This window comes from Cervus canadensis, chromosome 2 (assembly GCF_019320065.1).
Source record: "Cervus canadensis isolate Bull #8, Minnesota chromosome 2, ASM1932006v1, whole genome shotgun sequence".
Taxonomy (NCBI): Eukaryota; Metazoa; Chordata; class Mammalia; order Artiodactyla; family Cervidae; genus Cervus; species Cervus canadensis.
This window is the reverse complement of record NC_057387.1, coordinates 98,021,204-98,033,873: the sequence shown is the minus strand read 5'-3', so window position 1 is coordinate 98,033,873 and position 12,670 is coordinate 98,021,204. Positions and strand designations below refer to the sequence as shown.

General features: G+C 48.7%; 1 protein-coding gene and 1 pseudogene across 1 annotated transcript in view; both read right to left on the bottom strand.

Moving 5' to 3' along the window:
* Window positions 1–2,020: 2,020 nt before the first annotated feature.
* LOC122437116 lies at window positions 2,021–7,898 on the bottom strand (annotated as a pseudogene).
* Window positions 7,899–8,045: 147 nt separating this feature from the next.
* SLC2A1 (solute carrier family 2 member 1) overlaps window positions 8,046–12,670 on the bottom strand; it is a 28,205-nt gene continuing 23,580 nt past the window's right edge. Inside the window, exons 5-10 of the mRNA XM_043461653.1 lie at window positions 12,074–12,236; window positions 11,800–11,987; window positions 11,434–11,538; window positions 10,895–10,996; window positions 9,497–9,700; window positions 8,046–9,131 (exon numbers count right to left, since the gene is read on the bottom strand). Coding sequence (XP_043317588.1) covers window positions 8,931–9,131; window positions 9,497–9,700; window positions 10,895–10,996; window positions 11,434–11,538; window positions 11,800–11,987; window positions 12,074–12,236 — 963 coding nt within the window. The 3' untranslated portion in view covers window positions 8,046–8,930. The remainder of the gene's footprint in view (window positions 9,132–9,496; window positions 9,701–10,894; window positions 10,997–11,433; window positions 11,539–11,799; window positions 11,988–12,073; window positions 12,237–12,670) is intronic.

Sequence of the window (12,670 nt, the reverse complement as noted above, 5' to 3'; positions counted from 1 at the left end):
CAATATAATAATAATGAAACTAATACAACACTATAAATCAACCATACCTCAATTTACAAAAAGAATTAAAAATAAATAAAGTGAAAGTGAAAGTCGCTCAGTCATGTCTGACTCTTTGCGACCCCATGGACTATGCAGTCCATGGAATTCTCCAGGCCAGAATACTGGAGTGGGTAGCCTTTCCCTTTTCCAGGGGATCTTCCCAACCCAGGAATCAAAACCAGGTCTCCCACATTGTAGGCGGATTCTTCACCAGCTGAGCCACAAGGGAAGCAAAAACAAATAAACAACAAGGAAATTATAGTAGCCACTGAATGAGTGCTTGCTATGAGCCAGGTACCATAAATCTTTCCTCTTTCAATACTCACAGCAACCCAATGACAAAGATTCACTTATTATCCTCATTTCATAGATAAGGAAACCAAGTCTAAGATAGGCCTGAGTCAATACACAGCATCACTTGGATTAAAATGCTGTGCTTCTTATTTCAAAATCACATCTTTACCCACTGCACTTCATGTACCTAAGCACTGTGCTTGGCAGGGGCATACAGCACTACCCCCAAGGATGATGATGTGACAAAAAAGAAATGCTTGACTTCTTTATGTTTGATTTGTTCAGCAATAAGTGTAAATAATAGCTGCCTCTTTATCACGCAGAGTAATGGGAGATAAGGCTGGTTTTCCCTCTTGGTTTGATTGCAAAGGAGGCAGCTAGGCCATGTCAGTTCATAGCTGTGAATGGAAACAAGAGGCTGCTTACAGAGTGTGGTTTATGTAGGTGGCCCAACTGAAGTTGCCTCATCTAGACAATGGGTATGATAATAATAGTACCTACCTCCTAGGGTGTTGGTAAGGATCTAGTGTACTAATATATGTCATAGATTTAGGACAGTGCTTGACAAATAGCACTCACTATCTAAATATTGGCCATTGTTGGTATTAAAAATAGAAACTTGGCTACCAGGGATCCCTGTGGCCATAAATATATGTAACCACCAAACAGAGATAGGGGAGAAGTCCCCATTCACCCTGGCTTTTTCTCAGTAGGCATTTAGTCAGGATGATTGGCTAGCTATAATCTTGGCCAAAGGTAAGCAGAGCTCAAAGAATATGACAGGGATGGAGAAATAAGGTTATCAGAAAATAATAATAGCTCCTAATCTTTACCATTTCTATAATCAAGCATCACATTAAGAGTATCCCAACTTGGGAAAAAAAGAGTATCCCAACTTGGTCTTGCCTAATCCTCACAGTTCTGTGGGGTAGGTGTTAATAACTTTCCCTTCCACTCCCACCTCTGTGAAAAGACAATAGGAAGTGATGGGACAGGTGGGGGATTGGGGGGTGGGGTGGGGTTCCTGCAGGGTTCCTGGGGGCACAGTTTTTCTATACTCCCAGGCAGTAGGTGCCTTTTCCAAGGACACCAGTGCAAGCCTGAGTAAGAAAAATAATTTCTCCCTCCTAAGCCATGGCACATCAGCTGTAGAAAAATACCAGCAGTCTTCGGGAGAGCCTCAATGAGCTCATACCGTCTAGACACATTACCCCCAACTTGCCCGTCAAGTTCTACCTCAGTTTGATAAAGCTGTAAATTCAACACTGGCATAGAAGGTCAGAGTCAGTTTTGGGCCTATGCATGTTTGGCTACCTTCCCTGAGGAGTTACTGAGATTTCAAACATCTGAGACATTATCTGCAGAATTAAAGGGCTCTCTAAATACACACAAATTCTGCAATAATGTGTAGAATTTTGAATTGAATGATGTTGAATTCAGAGAGGTGACAGAACTTATTAAATTGGATAAAGTGAAAATTGTAGCCTGTAATGGTAAAAACACTGGCTCCAGTGCTACAAAATGAATAGGGAGAAATGGCTTTTTAATGACATTCTGTTATCGTTCACGTCTTTTTGAAGAAAAGCATATAAAACTTTTAAAAAAATGTATCCTAGCATTGAGGAAATGACTACACTGTGCCGTACTATCAGATAATTCCAGTAGAAAGAAGCTTATCACTCTGTACCCTCTTATATTACCTTTATTATACAGCATGAAGAAGTAGAAATTTTGTTAAAATGACAAATCAAACATTGTTGCCTTCCTAAGATCATTCTTTAATAAATTCATTTTAAAACTCAAAAAAAAAAAAAAAGGTGATGAGGATTCCTGTCTGGGCAATATGACACACCATAATTACATCACAGGTTTGCGGAAATAGATTACAGGCCCCCCAAATACTTTGAGTTCCCTCCCTTAAAATTAGATTTTAAACCCTAAGCCACAAGAATCAATGGTACTGTCTGAGAAACTCTGAGTGAAGCCTGTTGACACAAGTGCATTTAAAAGTTCAAAACACCAACAGATTTGTACTCTCTGTTTAGAAAGAAAGGAGGGAGGAGGGAAAATATCTACCTCCCAGTTTTTATAAAGTTTGGGTTAAATTTATACTTACTCATTTTTGCTGTTGTTGTTTTATAATTGCTTTATTAACTTTACACTTTCCCACGCAAATAGTGAAACTCTACTGTTGACAGAAACTTAAGAGTGCCAAGGCAATCTCCAGTTATACGCTGGTAACACAGAACCCACCTGGCACTTAGAAATTACATAAGGTTCACAGCCAGTGTATCGGTAAAATGCAAGGAAAAAGAGGCCAACGGTGGGAATCGCACTATTAATCTCATGGAACATGGCAGGAGTCAAGGCATAAGGCAAAATTCCTCATGGTGGTCATGGTGATTTGAGAGCTTCCCCATAAGGATACGTAGACAATTCCTCAGCTGCAGCTCTCATAGTTTTCTCATCTCTGCTATGAATATTTACATATCATCTCTATCTCCATCACTGACCCACCTATTGGGTATGGTCTGTTGGAAATTAGGGGCAAGGTGGCAAGCCTGTCTTCCTTTATTATTTCCTGCTGGCTGGTGGCCCTAGCCCCTGCCCAAAGGACAGTCTTCCTCTCCATTCTGCATGGGCTGTTCCATTTCTTTGTTTCCCTGGGCCTATCCTCATTGTCTCCTGCTCCACTGACTCTCACCACAAGTGCGCTGCCACACCACTTAATCCTGCAGACGTGATCCTCTTCCCCTGGCCTGATGCCAGCCCACCGTGCACAGAGCAGTAGGGAGTTGGTACCCAGGTAGGAGTCTGTGCTTATTTTTTATACTTATTTCTATCTTGGAGAGCTAAGATAAATTAATTGAAATTTCCAAGACTTGTTACTGGAAATGCCAATGAATTTTCTGTAAGAGTCAGAGGTTTGTTTTTATAATTATCTTTATGGGTTGTTTTCACCTTACAACTACATTTTTGTTATAGAAAACTAAATGCTTTACAATGTAGGTCCTCTCCAAAGTTGAAAAGTAGGTCATAGGAAGATGGATTTGCTCACTAACCCTATGATAACTAACCTGCTGAGCATAACTGCATATTATAATGAATGCAAACAAAATATCAAAACTGGGAAGTTTCTTCTTATATTAAAAAAACCCCAAACCAAAACCCAAAGTCCTCAAGTGACATATGAGGCCCTACAGGGTCAGGTGTCCTGCCACCTCTTCGCTCTTATCTCCCTGTTGCCCTGGTCCAGCTGTCTTGACCTCCCTGCTGGTCCTTTAACACACCAGACATGGTCCTGCCTTTGTACCTTTGGACTTGCTGTTCTATTGGCTTAGAAAAGCCTCTCCCCCTGATTAAGGGTCTGATTTGCTCCCTTACTTCATTCAAGTTTGTTATTACTTCTTACTTCATTCAAATTTGTTATCACTTATCACTCCTTCAGGGCAACCTTCAAATTATTTCATCTAAAATTGACCCGCCCACCCCATGCTCACATCCATCATCTTCTATTCTTTGGTTTGCCTTTTCTGCCCTATAACACAAATCACCATCTGATACTTTATTATATACCTGTTGATTGTTGATTGCTGGTTTCCCCTACCAGAATGTAAGCTCCATGAAAGCAAATCTTGGTTTTGTTTATTGCTGTATCCCCAGCACTGGAACAATGCCTGGTGCCCAGCAGGTACTCAGTAAATGAATGAAGTGAAACTAATCAAAAGATCTGGGTTCCATGACAGGAAAGAGCTTGCACTGGGAACACTGTACCAGGTAGTTTAAAAATTGCAGAGCATAGAGCCAGAAAGGACCTTGAAATCCCTGGGGATTCACAGAAACCTTGGGGTGAGTACCAGACTTTATGAAAGGAGTGGAAGGGGAAATATGGAGTAACTCTAACGGATACCTGTCTCATACACACATCGTCTTATTTCATCTTAGTATCACAACAGATGAGGAAACTGAAGATCAGAAAGGTGAAGTGACTTACCCAAAGATTTTCAGCAAAGTAGCAGGGCTGGAATCTGAAATCAGCTCTATCTGACTCTAGAAACCATGTTCTTTCCAAGACACCACACAGCTGAGGAGAAAGTTTGGCAAAGGGTATTTGTTCAGTTAAGTAATTGTTGAAGGAATGAAAAAATGCTTCACAGAGAAAGTGATTGTTCATTTGGTCTTTTTTGAGATCAAACAGCCTTAGGGAAAGACCAAAAGCAGACCAAGAGAAAGAAGAGGCTTGGACAGAAAGTTTTAAGATTAGGCAGTGAGGTGAGGAGCTGTCCAGGGAACACTGAGTATCTCAGCTTAGCTGGGGCAAAGTGTTGAAGGAGCATTTAGGAAGATCAGGTCTCCAAGGACTTGAATGTGAAAGATCTTGACAGCTTGGTTATGGAATTTGAGCTTTACCACGAGACAACAGGGAGCATTAAGCTGTAATGTGGTCAGACACTACTCTGGGAAGTCATTCTGGGGCGCTGGGGACAGGGTTAAAAAAGCATCTTTTGTAATAGTCCCTGTGAAGGGTTATTGCCAAAGAAATCAATTCTCTCAATCCATGAGAGAGGTTGAGAGTTGAGGTTAAAACCAGCCCCCACCTACACATTCACACAATAGCCACTAGTTGGCAGCAATGTTCCAAGAAATCAGTGAGCCAGCCCCTGCAAGTAGCAGCTTCCTCAGCCAATTCCTTGGGCTGTCCTGGGATATGGTGGAACACAGAGAAAGCGGGGGGATCAGTCTTTGTGGAGGGAACCCCAAAGGTACATAGGGGAAGGAGTATGTGGAGGTCAGAGGACAGAGTGATCAATGCCTGAAGTATGGTTGCGTTGGGGCAGGGGTAGGGGGTGGGGGCTGGAGGCAGTGGAGAGAGAGAGGAGGCTACATCTGAGAGCTAGAAACATTGCAAACAGCCTTGAGTTTCCAGGCTAAGAAAGCTGAATGTTACCCTGAGGGAAATGGGAGCCCAGGAAGGGTTTTAAGTAGAAGAGAAACATGTGGAGATTTGCCTTTTAGAAAGATCACAAAGATTATTGTGTGGAGAATGAAGGGAAAGAGACAGGAAGTGAGGAGAGCAATGAGGAGGTGCTGCAGTGACCTCTGTAGAGAAAAGTGGTCTGAACCAGGGCCAGCAATGGCAGTGGACAGAACAGGTCAGATTTGTAAGAGACTTACATAAAAACCATAGAATGAGAAAGAGGGCATCAAAATGTAGTTTTCATAGAAGAGAATGAATATTCTCTCCCCATTATTAAGAACACATTCTGAATTGTTGGATTTTCTCCCTAAAACTGCATTGGGAGAACTCAGATCGTGGAACTTCTTTTAGGTCTAAATTCACTCAGCAATCCTGATCAGTCTGTGGTGGGAACTGGCAACAAAGGAATGATTTAGCAGTGCCTCCCCAGTCTGGGGGAATAAGTCAACTCCTGTACAGCGTCAAGGTGGCTTTGCTGAAGGAAATATAGGATGCTGTGGGGTCCAGCGGGGGAACCTGACCCAGGGACCCAGGGAGAATAGACTCTTGAGCCTGAGACATCAGATAAAGGTTCTCACAAAACTGTAAGCTAAGCATTGGAAAAGAAGGGAGTTTGGGAGGAGCCCCGTTACCTATTTACTCCTTTTCGTCACAAGCCGTCACCTTTTGTGCTATAAGGTATCCCAGGTGAGCTACATTCCTCAGGATGCCAGCGCTAACCCAGCCACGGTCGCCAGCTCTTAGAGCAAACGCACCTCCCTGAAGACAGAGGACCACAGAGTCCCTTACTTGGTCCTGGACCACCTCCAGGAGCAGCCAGGCTGTGACTGGTGGGAGCCTGGGGCCCGCCCCTCACCAGCCCAACATTGCGGTTCTGATTGGTGAAGACACTGCGTAGCCCCGCCCTCCCCGCGAGTAGACAATGGAGGCTAACCACGTGGGTGCGGGAGTGCCCAGCCGGCCCTGAAGCACCGGTGTTAGGGGTCTATGGGGAAGATGAAAGATCGCCCGGGCACCAAATCTTCTACACTCACGATGGATTGCGGCCTCTAGAGAACAGGCTTCAAGGGACTGGAAACTGTGCCTCCTTAAGAATGTGGACCCACGCTGGGGCGGGCCGGGACTCCAGGCGCCTGCGTGCACCTCGCAATTTGGGAAATGGTGGCATCCGGCACGTTGGTGCAAGCCTTGTGAAGGGCGGGAACCGGGGAGTAGATTCTCGGACCTTTTCAAACCAAGGTCTGGAGCCCTGGGCTGTGGCGGGGCTAGAGTGTTTCCAGGCTCTGCCCTATTTCTGCGCCATCTGCTTTGCATCCCTAACCTCTGGCCGCTAGCGTGCCTCTTCGGCCCTAACCCCACCCCTAATCCGTTTCCTTCCGGTGGGACAGCAGCCAGTGTCACCATAGGTTTTTAAGAGCCCTGAGTGCACACCTGGCAGCAGCGTTCTCTGACTCTTTGCACTAACCCGCCTAGGGCCCCAGCGAACTAACTCCTTTCAACAGCAGACTTTTGAGGACATGGACATGTGATAAGTCCTCCTTCATCGCACCTGGCCCCTGCCCGTCATCGGTTCACCACCCTGCCTGCCTGCTCAGGCAAAGCACACCCCTTCTCTGAACTTCCCTCTTTGTGAGATGATGGCTGACTCTTCAGGTTCTTTATACCTAATGATACCGATAGGCATTGCCAACTAGGATGTACTTTCTTTCCCTTCTTGCCCTGTACAACCCCTCTTCATGCCAAGCAGGTTTTAGTCTCACCTGTGTGCAGTTATGAAAGCTTCCACAGGTATATCCCACCCCACCCCCCAAGATTTTGTCAGATGAACCTCTAGGGACAAATATCTTTGGTGCTTCTATTTCATCAACTGTCTTCTGCCTGCCTGCTCTGTGCCAAGCACTGTATTTAGTACTGGACAGCCAGAAGAACAAAATTGACTTTTCTGTGAAATTGAGGCTAGTGTAAGAAATAGGAACTTGTGATGAAGATATAGTGCCACAGGAAAGAAACAAAGTGCTCTTGAAATTCAGGGATTGGGAGAATGGCATGAGAAATCTTTCCAGAGTGTGCAGTAGCCTATAAGCTGTATCATACAGGGCATTCTGAATTAAATAGATGGAAAAAGGCAGCTTAACAGCTCACTCTGCCCATGCAGTGAACATGATTCATTGGAGGGGATGGGAGTTTGAGGGGAGGACTGAGGTATAGGGTAGGTGGTGTGCAGTATAATTTTTTTTCCTTCTTTGCCACACCATGTGGCTTGCAGGATCTTAGTTCCCCTGACCGAGGACTGAACCTGGGCCACACAGTGAAAGCATCAGGGAATTCCTGCAGTATAACTTAAAAGCAGGGATTTAAGCATATTTGCTGTGAACCTTCAGGCACATTAACCTCTTTGAGTCTGTCAAACGTACAGAGATAGTACCTACCTCACTTTCAAGATAATGTATATCAAGGCCTGAGCATCAAGGTCAGCACATAACTGTCATTCTTTTGAATACCAGCTATCATTTGTGAAGAAAAATGGGAATGCCTCAAATGCCACAATTTTTAGGTAATCTCTAGGTAATAGAGAGCAAACAGATTTTTAAGCAGTAGAGGGTGTTGACCAATGGTGCTTGGAAATAACTGGATCTCGGAGTCAGAAAGTCTGAAGCTGTTCTAAGAGTGGCTCTCTCCCATTCCCATCCAAATCTGCCTACCCTCAATTCACACGCATTTCAAAACCATGTTTCTAAAAACCAGCCATTTATATCTGCTTAAGTAAGTTACAGAGGGAGTAAGGTGGTGTATTTACAAGTTGGTTTGTCCAGATATACTATAACTTAGTGTCTGTATTTAACATTGACAACCAAAAAATATATATAAATATCTTCCAACTATACACAGCAGGGCAGGAGTGTCCAGGTCTTCTTGCATAGTGAGTTCCCAGTTTCCCATGGCCCCCTCCTCTCATGGTGATCGTCTGGCCCTCAGTGCAAAGGAGACTAGCACCTGGCAGCCCAGTCTGGCCCCTCCGCTCTCCTCCCTGCACTCCAGTGCTCCCAACTGGTCTCAGGCAAGGGAAGATTAATTTGAGTGGTTGGGTAGGAAGAGACGGGAATAGGCAAAACCTAACAGAGCCTGACCCCTAGGTTGGGGAGACCCAGGCCCACAGAAGGGGTGGCCATAGCCACCTCTTGGAGTAGAAGACTCATAGTTTGCAGTTCGATTAGTGTGTCCTTAGGTCATAGGTCCAGCCCTACAGATTAGCTTGGCAAAGAAGGCAAGTGTCTAGGCAGGGCGTGGTCCCACCCTCAGGCACTGAGCCGTTTAGGGTGAAGCCAGTGATGTGGGTGAAGGAGACTCTGGCTGATAAAAAAATAATAACAAAATCAGTAATAAAAAATTATAAAACCTGTTGCTTATCTGAATAGATCTAAGCAACAGTCTTTTGTTAAAATCCTGGAGCCATTAATGTCCTGAATTTTCTTCTGGACATCACTGCTGGCTGAAGGAAGGAGCCCCAGGCCCGGCTCTGCTGAAATCTATCAGTTTGAGAGTCTCATCCAGCTGCCTGCGTGCTGAGAGATCCTTGGGCCGCTGGGAGCAGACCGGGCTGGAAGTGTGGGGCACCTCACACTTGGGAATCAGCTCCCAGGGGGTGGAACAGCTCCTCAGGTGTCTTGTCACTTTGGCTTGCTCCTCCCTGCCTGAAGCCGGAAGCAATCTCATCGAAGGTCCGGCCTTTTGTCTCGGGAACTTTGAAGTAGGTGAAGATGAAGAACAGAACCAGGAGCACGGTGAAGATGATGAAGACATAGGGTCCGCACAGTTCCTGAAAGACACATAGAAACACTTGGTTGGAGACCTGACGCTACATCCTGCCCTTAGGATGGACGGTCATTTTACCTTTGGGTCCTTGATCTGAAAAAGGGAATATCCACCTACAACCCAGGACTCTGCTGAACCTGGCATGTGATAAGAGCAGGTTCTGATGGCAGAGCAGAATAGACAATTCAAAGCTAAGGCAAGAACCCTGGGGTGGAGGTCAGGGTTCTGAGCCCGTAACCTGGCCTTCTGAGCCTGTTTCCTCCCCAGTGTGATTCCAGTAAGAATAGCAGGGACAGCATTTTGCACAGCGCTGTGGGGTCCTGTGTGCAGGAGAGAAACGCTGGAGTGCAGGGACTCTGGGGCTCTCACCTGCACATACTGGAAGCACATGCCCACAATGAAATTCGAGGTCCAGTTGGAGAAGCCGGCGACGGCAATGGCAGCAGGACGAGGGCCCTGGCTGAAGAGTTCAGCCACAATGAACCACGGGATGGGGCCTGGGCCCACTTCGAAAAAGGCCACGAAGCCAAAGATGGCCACGATGCTCAGGTAGGACATCCAGGGCAGCCGCTCCTGTTGAGGATGAGAGAGGGGAGGAAAGTTAGGCTGGGCTGTGTTGGGTCCTCAGAGGAAACCAACTTCAGGGGCGGCCCAGGGCAGGTTCAGAACTCTGGCAGGCAGGAGGCCTCGGGCTGGCCCTGGATTTCCTGTGTGACTTAGGTACCCTGTGCCAGGTCTGTTTTCTCATCTGAACAAAACAGTTTAAGCCCTGCATGGTGCTTGTGAGCTTGCATCTGCCTCCAGGAACGGTCATGTAGTTGCACGCAGGAGGTGCTAAGAAGAGGTCCCTGTGGTCCCCTGGCTCTGGCTGTGGAGCAGTCTGCTTATGGCGGGAAGATGTGGAAGAACATTCCTGGGGGTGGCTGTCAGAGGCTTGTAAGGTACCCAGCTCAGGACCAGCACTGGGCAGGCATGAAGTTCCACAGAGAGCCATTCTCGAGGAGACCACAGTAGAAGAGTTATATGGTTTTGTTCCAGATTCCAGATCCCCTGCTTATCACCTATGGGGTGCTGGGCCTCTCAGTCATCAACATACTCTCTAAGCCTTGGTGCAGCTGTAAAATAAGTGTCCTGGTGTTTTCCTTGTCCAAACACTGGACAAGCGAGTGGTGTGTGAAGTGCCTGGGATAAGGTTATCATAGAGGTTATAGTCACAGGCTTAGGGCCAGCAGACCTGAGGTTGATTCCTGGCTTTATCTGCTGCATTACTAACCTCACCCGGAAAGGGTTGGGGAGGGGGAAGTTTCCTCACTGGAGAAGTGGAAATATTGACTGAACTACTCCTGTGCGTCCTGAGGACTGAGTGAAATAAGGCGTGTTTCCACGCCTCTGTGGTAAGGAGGGCATTGCTTTCCAGGGCTGTTTACAAGAAGAATTGAGGCTGCAGAGGAAGACTTTGCAGAGCAGCTCCAGGGGCGAGGGAACTGGTGGGGTTGGAGGTGTGGTGGTGAGGAAGCACAGGCAGGGAGGAGCTGGTTTAAGACCGGATGAGAGTGGAAAGAGACAGCCCGAGGAAGGCGAAGGTTCGGCCCAAGCCCGGGGCTGTGGGTGCGGCAGAATGAGGGGGAGGGCAGCCCCACCTGGGGTCCGGCCAGCCTGGGGCTGAGAGGAGCACCTTGGGATCAGATGCCCACGTGAGCTCCCCGTCCCCCTTCCTCTCCCCTCCCCCTTGCCGTCCCACCTCACCCCCAGAGCACAGCAACTCACCAGCAGCGCCAGCGCGATGGTCATGAGCACTGCACAGCCTGCCATGCCGGCCAGGCCAATGAGATGCAGGGTCCGCCGGCCGGCTCGTTCCACCACAAATAGCTGTGGGCAGAGAGAGTGTCGGTGCCTCCCCTCCTGGTGCCCCTCCCTCCAGGCGGGTCCCCCCCCAAGTGCTGGGAAAGCCACAGGGTGCCGCAGAGATGGAGTGGCAGATGGATCGCCTCTTCCCTGGGGCTGGGCTCGGGGACTACATAGGATCCCAGGGGGTGAGAGCTGCCCACGAGAGCCAGACAGCTGAGCATTCTGGCTGTGGCCTTGGGCCAGCCGATGCACTTCTCTGAGCACCAGTGTCAACTGATACGAGTGATGAACTTGACAAGTTGTTTAAGATGAAATGAGAGAGCACTTAGGAGGGAGCACGTGATGCCTGCCTGGCTTGCAGTAAAGACTGCTGTTCGGTCACGAGGTCCCGAGGCCCTGAGATCACAGGCTGGACCCCAGCTGCTGGCTGGCTGTGGGCAACGACGCGGAAGACTCACCGACACGACAGTGAAGGCTGTGTTGACGATGCCGGAGCCGATGGTGGCATACACGGGCTGCTGCACCCCCGCCTTCTTGAAGATGCTTGTGGAGTAATAGAAAACCTACGGGACACAGTAGTCGGGGCTCAGCCGGGTGCTCTGGCTCTTCCCCGGCCTCTGTCCCAGTGGGTGCAGAACACACGGTCAGTAAAGGACACTGAAGAGGACGCTGCAGGAGGGCCCTTCTGAGTTTGGGTTCTAAAGGAGAGCTGCTCCTCGGGCAGGGGTCCGTCTGCTGTTTCAGGTGTGGGATCTGTCCACAGGATGCCTTGGGCCCCAGGGATTGGCGGGGGACACAGGAGAGGGTGGGTACAGGACACTCACAGCGTTGATGCCGGACAGCTGCTGGGAGAGCTGCAGCACCACGGCAATGAGGATGGGCTGGCGGTAGGCTGCCGAGCGGAACAGCTCCAGGATGGTGACCTTCTTCTCCCGCATCATCTGCCGGCTCTCCTCCTTCATCTCCTGCAGGTCGCGGGTCACATCCGCGGTCCCACGCAGCTTCTTCAGCACTGAGGGGGCCGGAGGGAAGGCGGGGGTGGCTCAGCGCGGGGAGAAGGCTGGGGCAGGGGGCGGGGAGGGGCAGGGCCCGCCGTACCGCTCTTGGCCCGATTCTCCTCGTTGCGGTTAATGAGCAGGAAGCGGGGGCTCTCAGGGCAGAAGGGCAGCAGGACGCACTGCAGCAGGGCCGGGATGAAGAGGACGCTCAGCAGCAGGGGCCACAGATCCTGGTTGCCCATGATGGAGTCCAGGCCAAACACCTGGGGGAGCAAGGCGGGAGCAGCGGCTGTGAGTGCCCGGGTCAGGGCTCGCTCCCACCCCGCTCCACCCAGGAGCCTTTCCCTGCTTCAGAGAGAGGGCTCTAGTTCTGAGTCTAGCTGTGCCACTAATGTGAGGCTTAACTTCTCTGAGGGGGCTTCCTTCACAGCTCAGTTGGTAAAGAATCCGCCTGCAATGCAGGAGACCCCAATTTGATTCCTGCATCAGGAATATCCGCTGGAAAAGGGAAAGGCTACCCATTCCAGTATTCTTGGGCTTCCCTTGTGGCTCAGCTGGTCAAGTATCTACCTGCAATGCGGGAGACCTTGGTTTGATCCCTGGGTTGGGAAGATCCCCTGGAGAAGGGAAAGGCTACCCGCTCCAGTATTCTGGCCTGGAGAATTCCATGACTGCATAGTCCATGGGGTCACAAAGA